General features: G+C 28.1%; 4 protein-coding genes across 5 annotated transcripts; 1 reads left to right on the top strand and 3 right to left on the bottom strand.

The window, feature by feature from the left end:
- The first annotated feature begins 79 nt into the window (after positions 1-79).
- On the top strand, positions 80-1,411 carry LOC114131073 (acyl carrier protein, mitochondrial). Its single transcript, XM_027996206.2, has 4 exons — positions 80-380; positions 647-751; positions 1,036-1,123; positions 1,192-1,411. Exons 1-4 carry the CDS (start codon positions 225-227, stop codon positions 1,281-1,283), a joined length of 441 nt encoding a protein of 146 aa, XP_027852007.2. The 5' UTR covers positions 80-224; the 3' UTR covers positions 1,284-1,411.
- Positions 1,412-1,422: 11 nt separating this feature from the next.
- On the bottom strand, positions 1,423-3,794 carry LOC114131074 (protein singles bar). Its single transcript, XM_027996207.2, has 4 exons — positions 3,447-3,794; positions 1,870-2,052; positions 1,650-1,790; positions 1,423-1,577 (listed from the first exon to the last, which is right to left on the bottom strand). Exons 1-4 carry the CDS (start codon positions 3,558-3,560, stop codon positions 1,500-1,502), a joined length of 516 nt encoding a protein of 171 aa, XP_027852008.2. The 5' UTR covers positions 3,561-3,794; the 3' UTR covers positions 1,423-1,499.
- A 117-nt stretch (positions 3,795-3,911) lies between these two features.
- On the bottom strand, positions 3,912-14,261 carry LOC114131061 (uncharacterized). Its single transcript, XM_027996187.2, has 5 exons — positions 13,989-14,261; positions 8,428-8,548; positions 5,604-5,798; positions 4,582-4,698; positions 3,912-4,514 (listed from the first exon to the last, which is right to left on the bottom strand). The coding sequence occupies exons 2-5, from the start codon at positions 8,536-8,538 to the stop codon at positions 4,440-4,442; spliced, it is 498 nt and encodes a 165-aa protein (XP_027851988.1). The 5' UTR covers positions 8,539-8,548; positions 13,989-14,261; the 3' UTR covers positions 3,912-4,439.
- Positions 14,262-15,795: 1,534 nt separating this feature from the next.
- On the bottom strand, positions 15,796-27,113 carry LOC114131059 (15-hydroxyprostaglandin dehydrogenase [NAD(+)]-like). Of its 2 annotated transcripts, XM_027996182.2 has the most exons (8): positions 26,788-27,113; positions 26,549-26,711; positions 21,819-21,939; positions 21,594-21,717; positions 21,334-21,449; positions 20,744-20,920; positions 20,457-20,632; positions 15,796-16,141 (listed from the first exon to the last, which is right to left on the bottom strand). In XM_027996182.2, the coding sequence occupies exons 3-8, from the start codon at positions 21,909-21,911 to the stop codon at positions 16,036-16,038; spliced, it is 792 nt and encodes a 263-aa protein (XP_027851983.2). In that variant the 5' UTR covers positions 21,912-21,939; positions 26,549-26,711; positions 26,788-27,113; the 3' UTR covers positions 15,796-16,035. The 2 variants fall into 2 exon arrangements, with proteins under 2 accessions (XP_027851983.2, XP_027851987.2); XM_027996186.2 differs by lacking the exons at positions 26,549-26,711; positions 26,788-27,113 and adding an exon at positions 22,670-22,872.
- Between the last annotated feature and the right edge of the window lie 170 nt (positions 27,114-27,283).

Below are 27,283 nucleotides of genomic sequence, written 5' to 3' on the forward strand. Positions count from 1 at the left end.
AAATAAAAACAAGACGACTAATCCACATAACCTAAAAACCAAATAGTAAACATATGTTTCCATAAGCGGTGTATCAGCTTGCGACCTACAACCTTGATAATATTCTTGTTCGACGTTCGAAGCTTTCAATTTTTGCTGCTGCTGCTCGCTTTTCTTACTAATTTCTGTTAAGCTTAGTATAAAAATATTGTGTACAACAATAAAGTACATTTTTATATACACATATGATGGCGTCCCTTGGGAAAGTCTTGTGTGGTACGTTCTTCACTAACACCAGTTTGCGGGTGCTGAGCCGCTACCCAATGTGCGCAAGTAAACGGTATTTAAGTCAATCGAAAATTGTCAATAACCTAAATCTTCAGACATGCAGAGTACCGGTGGTAAGAACAAATTTATTTTTACATTTGAAATTTTGCGCGGTGTTGGGAAATGTGTTTTTATTGTATGAGTGAGGTACTCACTAACGAGTTAATTCCCCGTTCAAAGGCTTGGTCTGATGCTGGTGGTGGTCGATGGTATTCAGACACGACAACAGTCAGTTGATTGTCTGTGATTGAAGTAGAAACTAGAGTGCTGAAAGTGTGCAATGCGTATGATAAAGTCATTACCGACAAGTTATGTAAATCTTATTTTATTATATTTTCAGACGGTTATGCGGCATTACAGTGTAAAACCACCGATGACTATCGAACAAATTAAAAAGCGTGTCCTATTGGTATTACAATTATACGACAAGGTCAATCCAGATAAGGTAAACTGAGTTTTATGACAAGATCTAGATATTTAATTAATATTTTTTTGTTACTTTCATTTCAATCTACATATTTAAAGTTTACAATGAAAACAAATTATTTGATGAGATCTATTTTAAGTCATTACTTCTGAATGTCTATTATTTAACTGAAATGTGGCCATTACAATAATGATTATATTAAAAAAATATATCGTAAAATTATTGATTTCATATTTTACTTGATTATAAAATATATTTTAAATTATTTAATGTTTAAAATAATTGATTTATAATTATTTCAGCTCAGTCTTGAATCACATTTTATCAATGATCTTGGATTAGATTCATTAGATCATGTTGAAGTTATCATGGCCATTGAAGATGAATTTGGTATATAATTGTTTTTCACTTTACACAAAATAAGTACAAATAATAACATTTGTTTTAAAACTATACAGGTTTTGAAATACCTGATGAAGATGCTGAAAAGTTGCATAAACCTAAAGATATTGTGCAATATGTGTGTGACCGTGAAGATATTTACGATTAAACCATTCAGTCCTGTGTATTTAAATGTACTAAATGTAGTTTTTCCAAATATTATAACAACTCATTGGAACAGCAACACTGATTTGTTATTTTTTTAAGAATATAAGTATAGTAAGTTTTGAAAAAGTTTTTTTGTCTACAATACATTTTTTTTTTTTATTATGATTATTATTAATATTATTTAGTTATAAACTTATAAACAAACTTAGTATATTTTTTATGGAAATCCTTTGTAGTATTTAAATGCCCAATATGCATCAATTGCATAAATAACTCCAAGAATAAATCCTAATGTCTGAAAACCAAAATTAAATGAGTTAAAGCTTTAAAAAAACTATTTTATTTTATTCTTATTTATTGTTCTTACATAAGCCAATATTACTGCTGAAAATAAGGAGGTAAATGGTGTAGTCATAATAATTGGATACAATAATGTATAGACAGCAATCGTTAGTAACGACGAAGAACTCAAATAACAGATAGATGCAAAGATCCCAAAAATTATTTCCTGAAAAATAAATTATAAATTAATACAGGTACTAATTTTTTTTTTCAACAATTATGATTTATGTTTTTTTAATACATACAAAAAGTGATGACCTAACAAGTACTTCAGTATGTTTTGATAAAAAATAAGATATACTAATCACAGTTGTTGTCATTAAACATCCAGCAACAGTAGTAAGAAATGATTCATATGATGTTCCAAATGTTGGAATGTACTTTGTTCCATAAAATAACATTATACTTTGACAAATGGACCCTAATATCTAAAATAAATACACAATAAACAAAATTATTTAAATGCCATAATATTTTATGTAAATCTTTATTTTACTATGATGTAAAACTAATCCAATAAAAAAATCATATTCATTAGTGTTAAATAACAATATATAAAATAATTCAGAAAACAATATCTGCCGTCTATCACTTCACTTGGATAATTACAAATTATTTTTCCTCTCTCATTCCATCATAATACATATTAGTTCTTACTCATTGCTATAGTATAATTTTAATGATATCATGTTTTCATTTACATATTAATTAAGATGTATAATTTGTTTTTATCAATTGAAAATCTATAATTCAAAAATTAAAATGTGTAAATATTAATAAAATAATGCTATATATAAAATAAATTTACTTCTAATGTACTGTAATCGCTAATTGCCAATTGGTACTAACATTAATTGAAACTCTCTATAAAATCTAAGACTTATTAGTTACATTATTGTGAAATATAACTTATTCAAACTATTGAATGATGAATAAAACGTTATACCCACATATATTATCTTATCTTACTTACCCTTATATGTCTCATATGGCAAATTTTATGTTTTGAAGAATCCATTAAAAATATACAAACAATTTATAAGTTTAAAAGACTCATAACTTGCTTCAAAATTAATATATCAAAAATAAAAAATACTACTAGGTGTTATATTGCCTTTAGTTTGATAGTAAGCCAATTCATTATAGTATTAAAATCAATATAGTAAATCAGATTCTATTAAATATGAAATGTTCTATGTTGTGCTTTAGATGTAGAAAATGTATAACAGCCTCTTAATGCCATACAAATACTTCATTAGTTTAAGTTGTAGGTGAAATTCACCAGAAATTGTGGAAAACTTAGTAAGAGCTATTAATCACTCAATATCAGTGTCATAACTAGAGGTTGGCGACATGGGCGCAGTAAAATAAGGGACGCATTTGAGTTAAATAAAAATTGGTTTTTTTTTTTTTTGTAACTTGAGTTTAAGACTCGATTATTTAAAAAATATGCCAGTATTTTATTAACACGTAAGAATGTAATATTATTATATTTAAATATACCTATGAAATAAAACAAAAATAAATCTCACCTAGGGCGCCACAGAGGGTAGTTACGGCACTGCTCAATATTAGTTAATATATTTTGTATTAAATTATGAATAAAAATTTTTTTAAAAATATTTTTTAGTATAAACATAAATAAACTATTACAGTATGTATAATTTGTACCTTTAATCTTTATAGTTCATTTTAATACAATAGTACTTTTGATACCAATCTCAAGTAGATATAAGATGTCAAGATCAATATATCATAGACCAGAGTAGTAACATTTTAAAATACAACATTAATAAAAATATAATATTTTAGAAGTACTTACTATTTGAATAATTTTTAAAATTCCATAAGATGTTGTGAAGTACTGCAAATTGAAACATGAACATAAACAAGACTGGGATGTTGACCCAATATAAGGTCTACTTATTCTATACATTTTAGAAATAATTATTCCAAATTATAAATTACACTTCTTAAATTTACTGTATAGTATACTGCATATACTAGACTAATAGACTAAATCATTGTTTAATATCCAAGAGTATAAATTGTGACCACCCCCTGCTGAGTAATATAATATGGTATTTTTAAACATTCTGAACATGTGATTACTATTATCATAAAATAAATTATATGGAATATTATCGAAATCTTCATATTATAACTAATAATATTTAAAATATAAATAAAAAAATGTTGCAAGTTAAAATTAAATTAACTTATTAATTTTTCCAAGTTATACGAATTATATTTTAGAAATATTAATATTTTACAAAAATCAAGTCTATTTTAGTTGTGTTAAAATTAATAAATATTCATTTAATATTAGTTCAATAAATGCGAGCATAAATTTTGATTCATATTCTTGCACTTGAAAAATGTACAATAAAATAAATACATAAGGCACACAGTTATTACTTAAATATATAAAGATTTGAACAATGCAATTAAAATAAACTTAAGATGCTTAATTTTTCATTAAGCACGAGCAGATGGCAATAGGTTTTTTGCTTTTTTTTATGTCTTAATTTACTTAAAAAATAACACAAACACATTTGGTATAATAAAAGTCATAACTCATAAGCATAGTTAACAAAGTTAATATAAAAGTCCTGAGAACATGACCGTATAAAGAGTTAAATAGACCATATAAAACTGTCATCATAATAATGCTTAACAATAATAATTTATACAATAAATTATATATAATATTAAGCTGGTTTTTATCCTTAATTAATATGTGCTTTTTGCTAGTCGTCCGTTTTCTTTGTCTATGTGGCTATGCTCCTTATGCGAAATATTATTGACAGGTTGTTCATGGGCCTCTGTATGATCTATAACCCCAGATTGAACTTAACAGGTAAAAAGCTGCCATTACCAATCCCAAAATCTAGACACACAAATATGAATATTTTAGAAAACCCATATTTATTTCCTTAAAAGAATAAAATACTTACTGATGCAATCATAAAGTGATTTTGTGAGTTACGGCCACTATTATCATTTGCATCAAGTAATAGGAAAACAGATGCCAACAGCAAAAATACAAATCCAGCACCGTGGTAAATGAACTCCTGCAAATACATCATTTACATTATTCAAATAAATTTTTTTGGTAAGTGACTGTTGATTTATTTCTTAATAATTTAAGTTAATATTTGACTAAGCACTCACCAGTTAGTACATATCAAGTAATTATTAAACATATATTTTAAAATCAAGATTATTAATTAATTATTATTTATTACATATTCTTATATAGGTACCATATTTGTAATTAGTTATAAGCATAGGCGCAAATAGAGTGGGGCTTGGGGGGCTAAGCCCCCCTCTCCAATATTTACTCTTATATTCAAATTGAATGCACCTATTAATAATCAAATTGGGTCAAATGTTGTTCTCGACTGCTCCCTATGACTGTAAAAATGTGCAATATGGTCTATAATTTTTTTTTTTTTACCTTTTAATTATAGAGTTAATATTTTTATTTAATGTGGATGGGGTGTGTGGAATTTTCATTGAATATATTAAAGGGCTTTAGCCCCCGCCAATGTAATTCCCCATTTGCGCCTATGGTTATAAGTAACCTAAAGTATGTACTAGTAAATAAATTTAAAATAATGATAACAAAAATTAAATACTTAAGTTGTTAAATTGAATAAATAGATAGGTAATGAATAGTTAGTATTTATTACAAAGTACATTATATTTGTTACATATAATAGTTGAATTTAAGTACAAATATAAATTGTCTACAGTTATATTATAGGTAGGTATATAGGTAAAAATGTATAACAGTAGGTAGTGTTAACTTCTTAATTGTCAGTTGTGTTGCCTAGATAAACGCCTTACTATATAAAATATTATTTTTTAACATAGTTAACATCAATTATTTCTTTGTTATATGTATGAAATAAAATCATATAGTCCATAGACCATAATTCCATATATTATATTTAGTTTATAAATATATACTTACAAAGTTAGTTTTAGATATGATAGGCCCAGTAGAAATTGATAGAAGACAAGAAATCAACAACAGAAGACTCGTTAAGAAAAACGCACTAATTGTGCCCAAAAAAAAAAGTTGTGCGTTGTGCGTGCCATACACCCAGCAATGACATAAATTGTCCCTGTTATAAATCAACAGACCCAAGACAATTCCACCTAAAATCTGTAAAAAAAAAACAAATACGTAAAATATTAGAGTATTCCGAAACATTTTATTATTATTTTTTAAATATAAATATTACCTACTAATAAAAACTAAAGTCTATAGAAGTATGTTATGTAAATCCTACAAAACACTTTTTTTAATATTAATAATTCATATTTATAAATCGTATATATGGCACATTATAAATTGGTGTCTATCTGACAATTGAACTACTGGGGTTTATTCATAATTTCTGTATTTATTTATTTTTTTATTTATTGCACAAGCTGTACAGCCACCATACTAATTTATATCAATAACTTCTTTTTTGACTAATACTTTTGAAAATATAAATTACGTTTTTCATAATTCTTAGTTTTTTGGTATTCATTGACTTGAAATAAAATTGTTATTACTTATTAAAGTATTATGTTACTCAAATAATTATGAGACTCTGACTATATTATGACTCATGAGTATAATTTATGTAAGTAAACCTAAAACATTTTAAAAGTTAAATAATCAATTCTTATCATTAATTATTTATAAATCTACGAAGGTACCTATAGACTTATAGCAGCGAATTGGTATGGACTATGGATGAGAACAAAAATGATTAGATATCCTGTTTCAGTGTGGACTAAAATATTATATAGGTGTAGGCACTAGGTATGGATTTTATTTAATTACCTACAAATAAAATGGCAACATGCTACAATAGTATGTCCTTGATGTGACACATAAAAAACTCCTTAAACCTATGGAATATTATTTACTTAAACAAAAATGCGACCGCAAGACCATGAATCTATTCTATTTACTTATTTAAATATTTAACAAATGGACACTGGCCACTTATCTATTACAATTCAACTATAGTACCTAACTTATTTTTAATTTTTCGATGATATTTTCTTATAAAAAATGGTTCATTATCAGTTAATACCTTTGTGGGTTTTATTCCAAGGACGAAATGAAAACCATTTTCCAGTTCGGTAGTTTCAATATAGCTAGCTGTGCAACGTATATTTTGTACATAAAATCCTGTCTGAAGGGGAGTGTTTGGCGCCACAGCCCTTCCGGGTAACTATTATTATATACTATCGACCACATTTTTCAATAAGCATTTGTTCTCTAGAGACACACCCTGGAAACTTGGCCTAGATAATTATATTAAATTCAACTAAATCTATAAGATAACATATTATTATTTATATACTATATCAAATTAAATTTATTGGTTTCCAATAAAATATTTTATTCTAATTATATGCATAAACAATACTTTTCACGATTTTATTGTTTTATTTTGCTATAAGTACAGTCAATAATGTATTTTCTCCAAAAAAAATAATAATCCAAACAAAAATAGGTACATATATTATGTGTTGTAGTTATTAATATATAAATAATATATAATGCATATTATTTAATACTGTCAATGGCGAATTCGACAAATAATAATTAAAAAAATAACATACAGACGTGATACGCCTTTCTGAAATTGATTTGGTGTTTTGAAATAAATATATAAAAAATAATGTATATTATTGTCTTCTTAAAAATATAATATAATGTAACGAAAATAACAAATAAACTCTTATTTTTACTTTTCATAAATTCAACAATAAAATGATAAATTACCTATCTGTACCGCTCGAATCCCCAGGTGTGTGACATCATCCTACACAGTATTCCGGCGTTTAAACCGCTCATTATAGTCGACGTAATGATTATGTGCTGCCCGTACGGCGCGCCCACCCCCGTTAGCTTTAATATAAATTAGGAGGTATACCTACCTATATCGAAACAGTGTAGAGGCATAAATAATTTTATACCCAATACATATTAGGTGTAAATGGTGTAATACCATAATCGGTGTATACATTCCTACATCATAATAAATTAAAATAAAATGACGTGATTTAGACATAGGAGATTTTCTTACTTATTTACTTTGTCTCTACACGAGTTTTGAGCGTGACGCAAGCGGTGGTATACATAATTTATATTTATAAAATTCGTTCGTTAATGTTAAGGGTTATTGATCGTTTTCAAAATATTCGTAAAAAACGTATGAAAAAGAATATTGTATAATATTTCAAAACTCATTATTTTACTATTGCTATATGCATAGGTACTAGTTTTTTGAGAGGATACATCTATGTTGATATATGAAACGAATAAATAACCGTCAACTATAACATTCTCGCTTATTTTTTATCTAAGTAGAAAAATATTTTTATAAACGTATTGTAATAGGTAAACATTTGCTCGTTTGTCGGTTGTCGTAAGGTTGAAGTGTACATTCATTGTACTTTTGCGTACTTAAAATGAATCTTGATATTATTTTATACGAAAACACCAATAAATTGCATGTACTATAAAATATTCAACAAGTTCGACGCATTTTAGGTAGATACCTACCAACGTTAAAATTCACCACAATATCATTGTGCCATTTATTAAACCAACAAAATAACAATAAAATAATAGCTAGCGTGATATATTGATGCGTAAACTGCTCTAATTACCTACAAGTTTATAATTAATAAGTATGACGAATGTCGAACAACTATATGCGCTTTATTCGAACTGGAATATTGACTTCCGACTTTTACGTCAAACTTAAGTAAAATATACTTACAACTTCGGCCAGTTTTAACAATCCAGGCACCGATTTCACATAACCAGTATTTAGGATTATAGCAGATGTTGTAGACGTTGTAGTCCTGGTAACTGTCACCGTATGAGACATTTTTATAGATCTAGAAAATTGAAATATAAATGGGTATGTTATTAATTTGTAACATAAAATCGACAACACTATACACACTTAATATTCACATATTTTTCAATAATACTATCACTCTTTGGTATAGGTGTTATTATTATAATTTTAAGAAAAAACAAAAATGATTAGCTACAATTGTATAATAACAAAAATATTTAATATTGTTCAATTTATTTAAATATTAATTAAATTTTTCTATGCTTAATTAATAATAATCATAAAAATGATCTAGGTATGAATTTTTATATTTAAGTGTTCATAATCCGAAATGAATTGGTGATTACCTATAAACATTTACATAATATATTAATACTATATGTTATTCATAATTTATATATCCTATACGAATAAAAAATGCATTTTTAATAACATCGAAGCCCTTGAAATACGAATTCAATAAACAAAAACGTAATATCTGGACATATAATAATTCTGAAATTCATTGGCAGTTTTAATACAACTATATAATTACATTTAAATGGTACAAAATTGATGTTAATATTTACAACCCACGTCCATATATTATTGTCGGCGTATCTTATATTGTAGAGAACAATTTACTGAGAATGTTAATATTTAGTCATGAATATTTAGAAGGTTTGAAAATGATTACGTCATTCTATATTATAAACTTAACTCGAATTTATAGTATTTCATAAATGTGCAATAGGCCATTGCCATACACATGCACAATATAAAATAAATATTTATTTCATCATATAGACATTTTCATCTTTTAATTACCTTTTAATTTAGGTACTCTAGAAATGAATGATCCGTTTTATAAACTGTTATTACGCTCAACTTACTAACGGTTACTAAAGGGAATAAGTGATAAAATAATATTATAGTATTATTTTTTTTTTTTAATAGAAAACAATCTCATTAAATTTTGTTACGTTTTACTTTTTTCTTTTATTTTTTTTTAAATGTTACCGTAGATTTCTATATTCATTCGAATATGGTCATGTTCTGGTGGTTCAGTAGGTACCTACTTATAGGTATATATAACCGTTGCTTGTCTACGATAGTTATATACTGTGTCACGTTTTTCTCCTCTGTCTTACGTGTAAGTATTTTTGTGTGTATGTAAGTATAAAATATAAATAAACCAACTTTTATTAAATTATTATTTTAACCACATACACGATGCAGTATGCCATAATCCGAGATAAAAATATTAGACAATACTACAATAGTGTTTTTCATTCAATGATTTTCTCCAAATTAATATTATACAGTTGTACAATAAGGTTTTCAAAACAGGGACACATATAAAATATAACCGTTAGTGTAGGTAACAGATGCAATATTAATAATGGCGAATAACCTTAAACGCGATGACGACACTAAAACTTGATTATTATAAGTTAAAATCGTATATATATTTATAAAAATATATATACCTATTACCTTGTAGATACCAACAAAGCAATATGACGTAGGAGTTGAAAGTGCATTTCTCATACTCATTTTGTTTTGGTATAAAAACAAACCAATGTTTATTTTATACGATAAACATTTTAAACGTCTTATAATAATATCGTGTTTTATATTTTTGGTGAATTTTTAAGCTGTATATATATATATTATACGATAAATCGTGACATTATTTTTCAGACTTGACAAATTACAATTTAAAGAAAATATATGACGTAGGTAATGAATACATTTTTAGAATGTTTAAAATGTATTGGATAAACAATAGAATGTTAGTTGTACACTTAAACAAACATATTATATATATTAAGTCAATTAAACTAATTAAAAGGATAACGTCCACTAACATATTATTATAATAGTTATAACTTACAATATTCATAGTGTGAAAATGTGAATTATACATGTTATTATTTGTTTAAGTTTTAAGCTATTGAGTATAGCTGTATATAAGTACCTAATGAATAGTAAGGGGATACCCCTCGAATTGTCGTGCAAAACCTTTAAATGATATTATGAAATATAAATAATATATTACTATATTGGCTCCATAATCGATACTTCCCGTGTACATGCAAATTATAAGGAAAGTATAATGCTTCAAAGTCAAAAATATGGCCAGATGCCATGCAAAAAATATAAAAATAAAAAATAAAAGTCTTTGATAAATAAAATAAATGGTAAAAAATTTGATTTTGCAAGCATGTGGTATTATTAATAGTAGGTATTCAATTAATTATACAATATAAAATAATATGAAATTTGAGTGTTTTCCTCTGCAAAAATCTTCTTATAATATTGTGTAAAAAACATGTCATTAAAATTGGAATGCACGACAGTTTATTTGAAAAAAAGAATTCACAAAATTAAATGTATTCGTCGGTTAGTTCATAAACGATTGCCAATAAATAAGTACATGTTATTCGTTAATAAAATAAATAGTAAATTATGTTTTTGAAACTAATTTAAAATTTAATTTTTAATTTTATACAGTACATTTTAATAATAATTTTCCCCTTATAATGTTATTTATTACATCTTAATGATTATTTTATTTCATTTGGCATTGACAATATAATAAAAGGACGTCTTATCGAACTGTATGTTTTTTAATATTTATTATCCTAATACCTTTATTAATTATATTATTATTTTCATTCATGTCACGCTGTCACAGCTCACAATAGGTACAGTAGGCTTATAAATGTGCACTATTGTTCACAAAAAGACACGAACACTTATCTTTTTTAAATTAATTATCATAAAAAACGCAGTCAAATAAAAAGAATGAAACTCAAATATACAATTAATTTATAGAAAAAAAAATGTTTAATTAATTAAAAAAAAAAACGTATTTGGTATTTAATTAAAGGTGGTGCTAACTTGCAAACACATATAAATTATTATTTTACAGAATATGCAAATACGAGAAAGGAGTAAGTTAAACTTATAAATGTTGACTGTCAATCTATTTAACTATATGAAACTGTGTAAAATTATGAATATTTAAATAAACAAACTTGTACCCATTAAAAAGTATCGAAAAACCTCCAACTATGCAACAACAATATAAGTTATAAATTAATTAACTTTGTATTCATAATACGTATACCTACCTATTGTTCTAAAAAAATTTATTTTATTCTATTACTAAATTGATTAAATCTAATAATTAATGTCCATTATTTGTTTTGTTTAGAATCGAGGACAAAAAACACAAGTTCAATTTATTTGTACTTATATTAATTTACGATTAACACAATGTGTTTAGAAAAAAATTAAACCGTTAACGTATTATACTATTGCATTATTATTGTATTATTTACGTCGATTAATTTATATTGGGGAATATATAGGGATATCATCCAAGTAGGTACTATATAAATATTATCCAATTTTAACATTTTTGAGTCTTTGAGCAGTTTGAACCAAAGAAATCAAAAGCAAGTCACAGTTTTAAAAATGAATGCAATGACCAATGAGGATTTAATAAATTAATAGCTATACCTATTACTCCAAAATAACTAATCTAATTACAATGCATACATGCGATAATATGTAGATAAGAATTAAACACATACACATTAATATGTACTATATCATGTACTATGTTTGTAAAAGGATACATATTTTAATTTGTTGTGTCTTACGTTTGTACACAATAACAGTCCTAATTGAAGTTTAAATTGATTTTCAGTGGAATAGTAATAATAATTTCATAAAATTAATACTGTCATAGTGCCCATTGTAGCCATATTGAAATCTGAATGAAACTTCAAACAATTAATTATAAAACTATTGATAAAAATAAATCATTAATGTTTAGTTGAAATTTAATTACTTGAGAAAATCAAGGACAAAAATCAATGTATGTATAAGTTTTTGTGTATTTTTTGCACAATATTATAAAAAAAATTACGTATTTGGTTACAAATTAAAATATGTTAATAAATGCCATTTTTATTCGCCCAACTTCCAGAATCATAATAATATATTATGTACAACATAATTTATGGTTTTTTAGCCGTTACTGCCAACAGGAATTTTGTGTTGGATTAGTTGCGCATTAGAATAAAAATCAGTGTTTTTAGTTTTTTTCATACGAGTTAATCCTAATTACGTCATAACTCATAATATTATTATAAATCGATGAAAGGTGGAGTACTTTAAAATAATCACTTTCATAGATACATACGATTTATTAAACAATAACGGCACTGTACGTTCCGTTTATTAGTTGTCACTAGTTGATAATATATACATGCACATAGGCCAAATTTGTAGAAACTGGGTCAATAGGAGGATACTATATTTAGATGATGCTTGCAGTGGAATGCTATCATGTGAACAACTAGGTATGTGTATATTTTAATTTTAATATTTTAATACGTATAAAGTTTTATGTAAAATGGCGGGTATCCAAAACAAAAACTTTTGGAATATGTCCATGGTAACCATGAACTCAACGCCTCTTTTAACTTAAAAAATATTGATTAAGTTTTAATTACCTACATTGCATTCATTGACACGGTATTTAAGCATATTTTATAGTCGTATAATAGTTACAATCCTACATACAAGTAACAACAACTGTTGAACTGCGTATAAAAATATTCATTTTCTACACAATAATATTGAATTACATTTTTTATTTTAAATAATATGTTTTATTTCGTTTTATAATAAGAAATAGGATGTTTTACACTAATTGTACTATAGTACATTTATGCACTCGTTGAATTTAATGTTTATTTTACAATATTATATTGTTCTAAGTCATTCTAAATTAATTTTATTATTTTTAAACAATACTAGTGATTTTTTATAGCAGTAATATTATTAATATTTGTGTATTAAAGTATGGCCTAGCTGTTTGTAGATAATAGATATACAAACATAATATTATGTATTCTCAAATCACTTGTAAACAAATGTAGTAATATTGTTATTAATTATTCGTCTATAGCACAATTATTATCATTTAATTTCCATGCAATTATTAATTTTTATTTTAACAAATAAATACTTGACTTATGGCTTGCTTGCCACCAGAAAATTGTTTTGAAGCGTTTGATTGGCAATCAATATGATTTTTAGACGTAAGTATACCGTCAATATATTAGCAAAAATAATAGGTAATAATGTATATTGTATATTATAATTATTATACTTACTGTTATGGACTAGTCCTATTGAGTACAATATAAACGCATTATTGTAATAGTTATAAAAGCATTATAATATTATACGACCATAAGCATAAAAATACCTATAGTACTCTTAAAAGTAAAAACGTAGATTATGTATTGTGTATTTTTAATAATAATAATAATTATAGGTCACCAGGTCTGAGATGTATAAAAGTTAACATTTTATTAACCCTTTTGATTAAAATTACTTATATATATATGTGTGTGTGTGTGTATAATATTATTATATTAGTAGATATATATTTTGATTGTAAAATGTCTTACCTATATAAAATATATTTATAGGACGAAAATTAAAAAAATAATACGATATTTATACCAATACGATTACGAAATATTAATAATTATATTATATTTTGTTTTGTTATAGTACACTTCGGAATTATTGTTGCTATTAATATTATCACGAAAAAAACAAAAATAAAATAAAATATCGATCAACTTTCCGAGTGGTAACGAGCGCGCAAACGTGCGTGATTGACGTCCAAACGTTTACTGTGAATGGAATAGAGTCGCGGACGTCGGACAGGGCGCGTATACAGTGACCATAAAATTCCACTCTTTCCTACGCCCACCTGGCTTTTAAACACAAACTTGTATCCTATACAGTCTTACAGGCGACCGTCACACCAAACATAAAAATAATAATAAAAAACACTCTCCGACGTCGTCGAGAAAGTGTTTTTTTTTTTTTTTTTTAATATCCCGACTGCAGAAAAACCATTCCAAACACGGACAATGATCGTATAGTAGTATTATTATTAGGTGATTGTTGTATTATACACATATTGAGCACCTGTACGCGACGTCTTGTAATATTATTTATATAATTTGTTGTTGTGTCCTATCAATAACCATCTCGTCAAACTCTCAAAAGCTTCAGTCGCTTATAGCGTACGTCTCGTAATCGTGTCATGTACGCGTAGTTGTTTTTAATATACGGATATATTTATATTATGATGTAACCGCACGTGCCAACGATACACAACCCGCGACGCCCCAGTGACGTATGTAGATTTGGACTTGAGTTATAATTTACATCGAGTTAGAAAAATGTCGTTATTCATAAAAGTTAAACCGACGATTGATAGTACGTCTCACGCCTTTGTTATGTATCCGTGTTATGCAAGTGCGTATAACATAATAGCTGCACATTTACTATTTAACAGATCTGTTGGAATTCTTTTTTTTTTCGATATTTTAATTTTGAAGCCAGTTGCGATCACTATACAATTTTGCATGCACTTTTAACTAGCGTCAAACCGCAAACAATGTTGTTCTCGTGTATAACGAGATTCGGGTTTGATAATATTAAATTTGTTTTATATAACTAACCGAGCTAAATAATGTAAACTGCGGTGCGTAACTTTGTCATGCTACGTTATTGGTACTTGCAAGACGAAAACAATGAATACGGGCAGGACGGCCTATTTAATTGAAATATCTATAGCTGCTGCTAAAGATGCCGATCAATAAAAATATGTCATAAAATCTATTGAAGTATCACCAAACCCATTAGCTCCGCCAACAGTTTCCTGTAACACGTTGAAAAGGGCTGAGAAAACTTGACTTCATCGATGATTAAACTACAAATTTTACCAGACATATCTATACTCTATAGGCTATAAAGCTAATAAAAAAAAAAAACAATTACAATATGTCGAGACGGCAAAGGTGACGACGTACGCCTTTCCAACATTACATTTCATTGGATCAATGAAGAACTATCATTCCACATTTTCACTGCTTTATTATTATTATTTCTCTCAAAAGCACTGCAATATTGTTGACGCAATTAACACAATCGCACTTTGGGGCTTAAACATTCTCCAACATTAAACTTTAACGGTGATAATATTATCCCTTTGTTAACAAGCACTAAATAGCTTGGAGTTATTCTAGATAAAATATAAACTTCAACCAGCACATTTCTTTAAAATTACAACAGACTTACCAGTGACTCAAAACTTAAAAGTTTAATAATTATCTAAGCATTTATTATAACCAACAAACCTCTCTAAACTCGATATCGTTCAGGTTACAAGGTGTTCATAATATATTATGCCCACTATAAAGAATTTAACAAAATGTTTATTGTTTTACTTATTTCGCACATTGCATGAGAAATTAGAAGTTATAAAATATATGAAACAAATATACAATTATATAATTTACATTTTACATTGCAGATTTAACACGAATTTCCTTTACCTCAATAATAAAATAAAAATAAGAAATATCGACTTAAATTAAAGATCTTACAATGGTTTTTTTTTATATCATTATTGAGAAAACAAATACAATTCCATTATTAATATTCAATTAGTCGTGGTGGTTTGTTATCTTCGACAATCCAAGTTTCTCCAGTTTTCCCATAATCCAGAATTGTAATCAAAGCGCTTCCGATGTTATCTAACCTAGAGGATAAGTTCACAAAACAAATATTATTTTATACGTTTTCTTTACTTCAACAATTGCTATGTACAATATAATAATAATATATATACATTATATATTAATAAGGGATTTTTTGTTTTATCCGTGTTCCAACACCAGATAAATAATTATCATAATTATATGACATACGTATTATATGACGTGGCGTATAAGTACCTAATTAGTAATGATAAAGATATTTAGTTAGACAGGTACTTTAGTACTTTGAGATACTTTATGGCAGCTATCTAATATATAGTCATACATACTTGATAACAAGTTACATCCTGTTGGATTCAATGGTTTAATTTTCATCGATCATCGATAGTCATATGCGGACTTGAACCACTTGAATTTTGGTACCCGCCAACTAAGGCTGGATTTTTATATAAATTTCAATAGAACAATAATTTCGAGTTTTACATTTTTAATGGCAATAAACGAGAGTGGATGAGGAGCAACTCTTTAATAGATTTTTTTTATTATTATCTAATTGTTACACTGTTACTCGTGTCTACGTTAATCTTAAGAAACAAACATACGAGGTACGAAAAACTAAAAAGCGATCGATATAAGAATGTGTGACCGTTGTTCGTGTACGGTAACACTCAGACCATATACGTTGATGTTGAACTGTTTTAAAAGGATTATCATATAATTTTCGTCATTATTATTATTAACCGCCAGATGGCATGATATATATGACAATTAACGATAGTCGAGAAATATGTAAATGTTATAAAAACTGTACCTAGATAGGTAACACAAACAGTATTGGTTTAATAATATTAATATTACTGTACCGCAACAGATCCTCCGTCTATTGCTGCATGTAGTTTGAAATTCGTTATAATATGCAATATAAAATGATAAGCGTGTAATATGACAATATTTACATTATATTAATAAATTAAAATACGACGTAAATTTTTATTTTATTTATTTTATCTGATAACAAAAAATGTAATACTAAGCTCCAATATTTTTTCCATAACTGTGACAATAATTTAAGTTATGAACTTATTGATTTCCTAAGATCACGGACCTCGATAATTATTAACTAACATTTTAATTAGGTAATGTACATAATAAAAATATAATATCTTGTACTAACCAAATATTTTTATCAATAATAATAAAAAAAAATTATCAATTTATTTTGAAAATTTCTTTGAGTGTAGAAAATGATTAGTTAAATAACAGTAGAATGTTTTGAGTAGATATCTATGATAAATAATTTTCGAATTACCTACATTTAAAAAAAAAATAATAATAATGAGAAAAATAAACAACGAGATTTGTTATTTTATGAGTGAATATCCAAGTTCGTCTAAATTTAAAATTCAGACACTGATAAAAAATATCTGTGGAATTACACTTATCTTTTTTTTATAATTCTTTTAAGCAAAACTTGTTCGAGCAATTGTAATTAATTTTCAAATCTTATATATTGTAAGTTTTAACGATTTTAATTAATGGTCGTCAATATTCTAACTTGGAAAGTTGGAACACACATAAATCATTATAAATAAATAATTTATTTTTAAATATCTGCATTAAATAGGTTGATAAGCACTTACTGCTCTACTGTGCATACCAAAAACGAATTTAAGCGGAAACGTCTATCAGACTATGATATAAAACAAATCATATAATATCGTCTTTATATATAAAAATCCTATATACAACGGGTATGTCCGCAATGCACTCCGAAACTACTGAACCGATTTTAATGAATTTATGATCAAAACGAATGGTTTGGTCTACGTTAGGTATTTGCAGGATAGGTTTTATTTTGATTAATTAAATCTCAAAAAGATTTTAAAAAATCTTTTAAAGAAATATTTACAGTATTGTAGCAAAGACACACGACTGAACGTGTTACAAAAAGTCACCAACCGACATAAAACAAACCGCGGCAACATATTATGCAGTTAATAGAATCAGGACAGCAGAAAGACGTGGGCTAGAACCTCAAGATCAGCGCTTGATGAACGTCTGCGACAGCTAAAATGTGAAGAACAACGACAGCGCGTGAACAGCACATTTATATAGAGCACAAGAACGAGAGCGACAGGCGACACCGAAACCGACGCGAATTATTACTTACATAATTTTGTTCGTCTTGCATTCCAATATGTATCGGACGTTAATATTTAATGAACGCATTCCAAAACTGACATCGGTGCAATGGACAAAATATGCCAATATTACAGTCAGACGTTAACATTTCGCGATGAGAAGTCCACTGCATATATCAGGAAAAGACGAAAAGTTGTAGGTATTACTATTATACCTCTTCCTACTCCGCCGGAACCTTTACAACCTCTTTTTACGGGCCCATCAGACGATTCGAAATTATTTTTGCGCAAAACGTGCAAATTTAAGGTGTATTTTTAAGATGTCCATTGTTTACGATTATAATCTACACGAAAAATACCACAAGGTAAAGCTATACGTCATAACATATTTGATCAAATCGAGAGTGACGTGTGGTATAAATTCGAAAAGAATTTTTTTTCTGTTCACCTTTTTGATGTAAATGCGATCGAATTTTAACGAATTCAGTATTATTCCGAATTCTTCATACTCGACATCGCTGTACCTACTCAATAGATATCAGATGATAATTATACGTTCTAGCCACTTATTGATTTTTCGATCTTTCTGTAAATACTATAAAACAGTAAAAATATATTCATAGAATGAGTATCTATAAATAGATAGTACTTTAAATATATTTAAATATATCAGAAATGTTATTAAGAATAGTAAAATTCATTATGATATAAAAAAATACATAAAAGTTTAAGCTCCCATGAATAATTTATTTAGTTATTTTATTATAGGTATCTAACAAAATAATTAACGCCGTTATATTTTATTGTTTAAATAATGAGGAATTTCGTTCAAATTTTAACTTAAAATGTCTATAAAAAATAATCTTCTTTACAAGTTGTTTCAATTATGAAATGCCTACTTATAAAGAATCTTGTATAAATTAAAATCTTGTTAAATTAACAAAACGTAGAATGTAGATATAAATAGATTAGTCTTTATGAATTTTTAACTAAAAAATAGTTTTCCGGATTATAAAAATAAGTAGTAATAAGAATTTTTAAGTTTGACCTTCTTGAAGTACAAACTAGATCCAATTTTAAATCTAAAACGACCCCCATTTTTGGAAATTGAAGCATTTTATCGACAATTTATTGTGTATATTCTGCTCTGAATATAAAAATGTATTTGGAGTACCCTTGTATTAAATTCTCAAGCTTTTTGACTGAGCACAACTTTTTTTTTATCAAAATTGATAGAATAAAACTAAAAAAAATATAGACAATTTTAATCATCTATAAATAGCTCGAAAATTGTCTAAAGATTTTTAAAATTATACCATGTATAATAAATGCTAATATAAAAATTTGGTAAAGGTTTCAAGTGTTCATAGCTACTTATTTTTGATTTTTTAAATAGCTGGTCTCACATAAAAATTCTAGTTTTCACAATTATTAAGAAAAGTATTAGATATTTTATAAGTTTGGCTCTCTATAATATGAACTAAATTCACTTTCCTATCAGAAAATTTATCGATGTTGAAGATTTTATTAGTTTTACTGCTCAAAAAAGTGTTAACATGCACACACAAAAAAAAAAACACGTTTTAAATCAATAAATTTATTGCTCCGTCCAGAATCTATAACATATGTGTATGATCATTGATCATATGTATTTGTTTAAATAAAAACGACGAAGTCCCCCCACGTTTTTGCGTGCTATACTAAAATGTGGGTAATACAAAAATTGACAAACAAAAATAGGAACTGTAATGTAATAGTGTACTCGTAAACTGTGTAGTATAAAAATATTAAATAGCTATATTGAAGGTACCCATCTAATTCGTTTATAGTTCGCACCCAATACCCCTCCCCGAGAAAGATGCACTAAAAACATTTATTATTATACATTATTATATACAAGCGCAGTTTTAACTGCTGCTCTCTAGGGACTAGGCATTCAATCTCGTGATAGTAAAAAAAAAAAAATTGGCACATTATTTATAAACACGATGTTTGTATGACCCTAGATGTTAACGATTCAGCCTATGTTTATAATATACATTATACATGATGTAAACAAATTGTGACACGGTTGTGTCCTTTAAAACTTTAGAAAGTCTTCTGTTATTTGTCAAAATATTCTAAATCAATTCTCGGTTGCGTACTAAGACTTTGAAAACAATATAGATACTTAAATGCACACGTCATATTGAAATTAAATAAAAGTATTACTTACTTTTGCTTTTCTATATTTTGTTGATTAGTTTTTGAATCTTCGAGTTCCTCATCGACACGTTCTCCGTTTTGGTGCATCGATTCATTTTTACAGATCGGCCTTGCCCAATTAACAGCAGTAAATTCCGGGCACAGTGTAATAATTTTTACACCATGAAGACTGAAATGATGTTTTTTCTTCAAAATTTCAACATAGAAACAAAATCACTAATTATATTATAAGACACGTATCGTGGTGAATACTAAACAGTGGTTAATAATATTAATCTAAAATGCAGATACACGTACTCCAAAACTTTTCGTAAATTCCATCATATATTTTTTCGTAGACAAGTACATAGGACTACAAGGATAACTGTCACTAAAAACCATCAAGGAAGACGTCTGTATTACCGTTCCGCCACTACCTCCGTTGGGAATTCCCATGTACTTGATCGCCAGTAATGTACCTCTGACGACTCCGCCCTAAAACAAAAAACAAAAAAACAAAATATTGTGAACATTCGCCGACCGTGTTTTAAGCATTAAAGTGCTTTTACCTCCTAGTGTAATTAATAGTTAAAAAGTCTAAGGATTAAAAATAATTTTTTTATCAATTGCATCTAAGCGTGAGTAGGTATGTTTAGTATTATGCGTGTCGCGTTTTGATAGATTGTTGATGTATACTCGCGAGGAAAATCAAACGATAATTTATTTTTGCGATAGTACTGTATCAATATAAGTCGTCTCAATAAATATTTACGTTTCATAAACACATCAAAATAAATAATAAGTATGTAGTGGTTCCGTAAACACAGTTAACACAATATACAAAAAATCAAATAACATGTACTAACGCACACAATCAATTAATGCGTTAAATTAAAATGTGAACTCACATAATTAATATTGACTGTATCAGACCATTGTCGTTCAGTTGAATTGTTGAAAACGCCAGCGCTATTAATAACAATGTCCAACCGACCAAAATATTTGATACACGTTTTAAAAGCATCTATAAAATATTTGTCAATTTATTAGTCGTTAACTTAACAATATAACTAACTTAAAAACAAATTTTACGTATAATCTATTAAGTTACTCGAATAACTCTCTATTTTGTAAGAAAAATAATTTTAAAAATATTTAATATCCTTACTTTCAAATTCATCTTCATTAGTAACATCACATTTCGTCGAGAATAAACTGGAATTTGGAAACTCTTTTAGAAACTTACGTAAAATAACTTGACATTTGTTGACATTAACATCACAGAGTAACACCTGCATTCAATGTATTATGTTGTTATTTTTACTATGGAACATGAAAAACTAAGCAAAATATATAATAAATGTGTCTTATTTGTCTATTTTTGTTTTCCTACCTTAACTTTGTTCTGAAGTAAATACTTTACGTAAGCACATCCAATTTCTGTTGCTGCACCAGTCACCAAAGCCACTTGATTTTCCAGACCCATATTTTACTTATTTAAAATATTATATTCTCTATAAAACGAATATTAAAAAAGTTATAAGCTTCCTTTTGTGTAAGGTGTTTAATGATCACACTAGAACAACAATAATGATAATGCCGTTTAAACTTTATTCAATTTATCAATATAGCGAAGAATTCGGAATAATAACACACAATGTATAAGGTACCTATGTGTTTCCAGTCTCGTCTATACAATATGAATGTCTATCAAAGGTTATGTAGTGATAAAATATAATTGCTTACTCCGATAAAGGATGTATATCTTATGAAAGCTAAACTAAAATATTGGTACCTACCTGCAGTTATCTGTTATTATACCTATTAAATGGTGTGCATATTATATGAACTTGGCCAGAAGAATCATATAATATTATTTTTTAAATGTGATTATCATGAAAATTTTTATTCATATACTATATGTTTTCTTTATCAGTCGGAATATATATTTTTTTATTATCTACATGTCAAACGCTGACGGTATGATCGGTATGTACCTACACTTAACTATCTAAGACTAGGTAATTTTGTTATTAAAATACGGAATTTTGAGAATAGACACTAGCTTAATTCAGGCGGTATTGGTTTTCATTACTCTATAGTCTCAAACAGTACATTAAGTGAGTCGATTATGCAATGTTTATAGTCAAAACTCTTCACTCTTATTTATCTTTCTAATCTCAAAAATGTATCACGTGTTTATTTAAAATGTATAGAGTTCAATTATTTCAAATAGATTCGTACCTTGTATAGTTGTGTATCAATCATATGTTGTTATTGGTCTGATGTAAACATAAATAATACTTTTAATAGGTCGTTGGTATACTATTACGGTAAATGTTTTGTATAAAATAAACAAATGAAAAATAAAACTTCGTACTGTAAGAATTGAAATAATAGCACATTTTTGCGAACTGTGTATAAAAATATAGAATGTTTAAACATGTTTAGCTATAGTTCTAGATTAGTAGTGTAGGTAAATTTATGGAATATAGACACATATAATGTGAATACGGTTTGTTGCACCTACATAATTTGATAATACTTACATTATTGTTATCGATAACGTCTCAAGGACGTGATTTTATCAAGCGAACAAATAACAATAATAAAAAAAAAACACTGATTAAGACTTCACGAGCGCTGTGAATAGATATACATTCGGAATCGAATGTTTAAGTGTAAATCAACGGAAAAATTACAGTTTAAAATTAAAACAGGTGTACCTACAGGTAATAATAATAATAATATGGTATTGATACAACTCATAATTTCACATCGAACGATTATGCGCGACGTTGCCGACTGTGATTCCGATTCCAATATAAACCTGCACCTTTTAGAACGCTACAGTGGTTTTAAATGTTTTAATTTTTCAATACTATAACAAACAGAATAAGTAACATAATTTTGGACCAAGTACGGAGGTATTATTAAAATAACCAGGACACCGGTTAATACCAGAAGCTTGAGGATAACGGAAAAATAAATACGAAATGAAATCAAAACAACCCAAAGTTTTTAAACCATCGTAAATCGTAATAGATGAGAGGCAGCGCGAAGCTGCGTACACGTCGGTATCTAGAAATTATGGAACAGCGATAGTAAACGCCATCGATAAACATAAATAATAATGATATGATGATTTGTCGTATTGTTAATCAACCCAAACACTATATGTTTATTTCATTTAATCGATAACATAAGACACTGGTAGGCATAGGGCAGCTACAGACGCTGGAAATGGATTTACTTGCATGAGTTCAGAAAGTCGTTTTTTTATACGAGAATTACTTTTTTATGGTAGTATTTTGGTATATTCCCAAATACTAACTTGGATATTTTTCAATAAGAATTGTTCATCGGCTATTGTTTTAGTTTGAGTACAAATTCAAAATTGTATACTCCTCCAGGGCGACAGAAAAAAAAATGAAACGATCAATTTTGGTGTAATTCTAATAAAAATACCTCTAAAAACTACAATATAATAAAAACATTTTTAATATAATGATTGTCTATTAGATGAGCTTGTATAATACAGTGTTGTTTGAAAGCATACAGTAGTGCGGGCTCATAATTACATTGTACACAGTACAAAATATCATACGGAAATATGTCTCGTGCTTATCGCTTGACCAACTGTCGTCATTTGACACTCGCTACACAAAAACTGTTGCTTATTAGGTTCTAATTATTGATTTTTGTTCGAATAATTCAATATAAAGTCCAATTCACATTAGTACAACACTACAACATGACATTTCACGTTACTACACCACACGTCACTGTGAATTTACATTAGTCTTACAACTTCAGACATGTTACAGCATACGACAAATTAAAGGGTAGTTCATGAAATCGAAATGGCTAAAAAAGAAAAAAAAGAGTGCTCAAGTGAATAACGCTCCACGGTCACTATAATGGATGTATTAAATTTGAATCCAATGATAGATATCATTGTACACGAAAAACGTTTTGAACGGAGATGATTTGTCAACCTAGGATATATTTTCTAGTGGGTGGTGAAAAAGGTGGTTTATTGACCTGAATACCCCAAAATTAAAAAAATAAATAAATAAGTTCTTTTATAACTATTGCAAGCCAAACTTATGGAAAATCTTACATTACATTTTCAACTCTTAGCTACTTATACAACATTTTTTTATGAATTCTAACCACAAAATAATTTGCAAACATTCGCAGACGGGCGGACGGGATTTCGGAAGGGCGGATCCCAGCGAAAGGGCGAGGAGTGCAAAAACGCCAGTCAGTTCGAAAGCATCGCTTAGCAGCAGCGACATCAGACCGTCCATCGTCGTCGCGCCGAAGCCATCGTCAGCTGTTTGTCGGCCACTTGGCGGGCTCCACGACGCCCAAACACCCGTGGAGAACGTTCGGCGTAGAGAGCCTATATATTATTATCTAGGCTCTCTAGTTGACGAGTACGGCAAAGTGAAGAGCGTGTGCATCAACGCCGACCTCAACCGGACGTCCGGTAAACCGGCCAAGTTCAATTACGCGTAGAATATGGAATCCGCTTTCGCCGGTTGTCCTATCTTGCTGAGCAACGGCAACCACGTCAACGTGCACCGTTCCAAAAGCTAACGATGACGTGCTTTTTCCCCCAATACGAAGATTTTGGTTAAGGTATTATTATAATAATAATACCTTACGATGATAATGAAATATATAACGCGAGTTAATTGTATTTTTGTACGAATATAGAAGAATGTTAAACCTAACTCGTCGTGTTCGTCTATAGTTCGTTCGATCTTTCATAACGTCTTAAAATGTCGCTTACGGGCACTAGAACGGTAAATCGAAATCGACGAACTAATTTTTTGAATTTTATTTTTATTTAGTAGTAGTGATATTCAAAATCTATACATATATTTAATAAGTAGCAATCAAAAAATGAAATACGTCTTTATTCTACGATGATCGTCGACTGTTTAATCAATCTCATATTGGAAGTTTGTGAAGCTTTTTTATTTACTCATATATTATAATATGGAAAAAACGGAAGAAAAAGTGTCTCGTTCGAAGTTTATCGAGACAATGGGCATAATACTCAAAAAAGGGCAATGCTTTTTTAAACGGAACTCAGAGTTACCTTATACTACCTTAGTAGATCATGTAGCACACATACATATACCTAGAGAGTAGAGACGCATGATTAGGAAAAATAAAATTCAATAAAAATTCATTAGGTAACGGCGTAACGGTATATAGATACTACTTTATATACATAAGTGTAAATTGTGCAGGCTATACAAGGAGATGTCATATAACAGTAGTTTATCGCCAGTTTAAATTTTTTTTTTATCTTACCTAATGTCACTATTAAACTATTAAAATATAATTTTAAACATAATAATATGATTAACTTAATTGCATATATTTATTGTAATATATACAGTAATGCGTGCAAGAACGATTTGGAATATTTTTAATAACAACAGCAGATACACTAAAGAATTAGTTGTTTTATGACATGTCACACGTATTGCGTATTAACTTAATTGCATAATATTACAACACATTTATTTATCATATATTAGCATCCATGTAAATTTCAATTTTTATGTATTTTAAATGCAATCCCAAAAGGGATTATCGCGACAAATTTGTTACAATAGTAAAATAGTTACTTTGATACTTTTAGAAAACGCATACTTTCTTCTTATTTGACATTATTAAATCGCATTCATGCATTTAATTTTAAATGTGAATAGTGTTATATAGTTTTCAAATAATATTAATAATAATCTTTAAGATGATAAAGCGATATTATTATCACGCTATAAACGTCAAAATTGAAAAACAAAATAACTGATTGTAGAAAAACAAATGTTTAAACCATATAGTTCAACATTAAACTTAATGATATTGGTTTTCACCCAAAAACTCATACATTTCTCTTAAATATTCTAAAATCTAAATACCTACATATAAACATTAAAATTTCTAAATTGATTGTTTTGGTTTTATTATTTGATATTTATTCATTTGTACAATTATACTTATCAAAATTCAATGTCTAGAGGCATTAACTTTCTGAGGTACACAACCTACAGTTAGTAACAACAATAACGATTTATTAACGTAATAATATCTACCTACCTACATGACTTGGACACTGTTTTGTACATTTTTCAACCTCTTACATCTTCAAGTTTCGAGTTCATAACGCGTTACATCATATCGGAGAACAACCAACCATCGACACGATTTCCACATACTATGACTCCAACTGTACTCGTCGTTTCGGCGATATTATAGGCGTCTAAGTATGAAATCAAAAAAAGACAGAAAAAATATAGGCACTCGCAAACTTAAACAATAATTATTGTAATATTTACAGTCCAATCGATATCCAATACCGTCATCGGATCATTTTGATCGTCGACGGTGTGGCGCCCGACAGCAGTGCGAGCCGACGACGATTCGCCGGAACTGGACGGCGCGTGCGGATGTCCGGTCGCAGCCGATCTCGACGGACAAGAAGAACAGATCGTCGAAGCAGACGGGCAACGGATGAGCGTCACTTCGAATATCGCTAAGGTCACGCGGTGACCGCGCGACGATCGAGTAAAACACCTGCGAACATACCACGTGGTATACTATCGCACACATAAACGGTGCAGCGATCTGTTTGATCAGCAGCTACAACACCTGTACCGTACATAGTGGACTCGCGTGATTTCAAATATTATAATATTATAATGTTACGCTGTCGATCGCTTTTTTTTTGCAGTTACACAACGACATTTGGAGGGAGTTACAATAATTATATTATTATAGAACACAAATCAAGTAAAAATACCGTTTGTTGGTGAAAACTGCAGCACCGTTTCT

Source organism: Aphis gossypii, chromosome 1 (assembly GCF_020184175.1).
Source record: "Aphis gossypii isolate Hap1 chromosome 1, ASM2018417v2, whole genome shotgun sequence".
Taxonomy (NCBI): domain Eukaryota; kingdom Metazoa; phylum Arthropoda; class Insecta; order Hemiptera; family Aphididae; genus Aphis; species Aphis gossypii.

What these genes read in the sequence shown, in the direction of transcription:
- LOC114131073 (XM_027996206.2), top strand. Translation starts at nt 225, where the DNA reads ATGATGGCGTCCCTTGGGAAAGTCTTGTGTGGTACGTTCTTCACTAAC. An exon ending in AGACATGCAGAGTACCGGTG is followed by an intron (nt 381 to 646) that starts GTAAGAACAAAT and finishes TTATATTTTCAG; the next exon opens with ACGGTTATGCGGCATTACAG. An exon ending in GGCCATTGAAGATGAATTTG is followed by an intron (nt 1,124 to 1,191) that starts GTATATAATTGT and finishes AAAACTATACAG; the next exon opens with GTTTTGAAATACCTGATGAA.
- LOC114131074 (XM_027996207.2), bottom strand. Translation starts at nt 3,560, where the DNA reads ATGTATAGAATAAGTAGACCTTATATTGGGTCAACATCCCAGTCTTGT. An exon ending in TTTTAAAAATTATTCAAATA is followed by an intron (nt 2,053 to 3,446) that starts GTAAGTACTTCT and finishes TATTTATTTTAG; the next exon opens with ATATTAGGGTCCATTTGTCA. An exon ending in TTGTTAGGTCATCACTTTTT is followed by an intron (nt 1,791 to 1,869) that starts GTATGTATTAAA and finishes TTTATTTTTCAG; the next exon opens with GAAATAATTTTTGGGATCTT.
- LOC114131061 (XM_027996187.2), bottom strand. Translation starts at nt 8,538, where the DNA reads ATGTCTCATACGGTGACAGTTACCAGGACTACAACGTCTACAACATCT. An exon ending in TCATATCTAAAACTAACTTT is followed by an intron (nt 4,699 to 5,603) that starts GTAAGTATATAT and finishes ATGTATTTGCAG; the next exon opens with GAGTTCATTTACCACGGTGC. An exon ending in ATCACTTTATGATTGCATCA is followed by an intron (nt 4,515 to 4,581) that starts GTAAGTATTTTA and finishes TTGTGTGTCTAG; the next exon opens with ATTTTGGGATTGGTAATGGC.
- LOC114131059 (XM_027996182.2), bottom strand. Translation starts at nt 21,911, where the DNA reads ATGGGTCTGGAAAATCAAGTGGCTTTGGTGACTGGTGCAGCAACAGAA. An exon ending in TAATGAAGATGAATTTGAAA is followed by an intron (nt 21,450 to 21,593) that starts GTAAGGATATTA and finishes AATATTTTATAG; the next exon opens with ATGCTTTTAAAACGTGTATC. An exon ending in AATTTACGAAAAGTTTTGGA is followed by an intron (nt 20,633 to 20,743) that starts GTACGTGTATCT and finishes GAAATTTTGAAG; the next exon opens with AAAAAACATCATTTCAGTCT.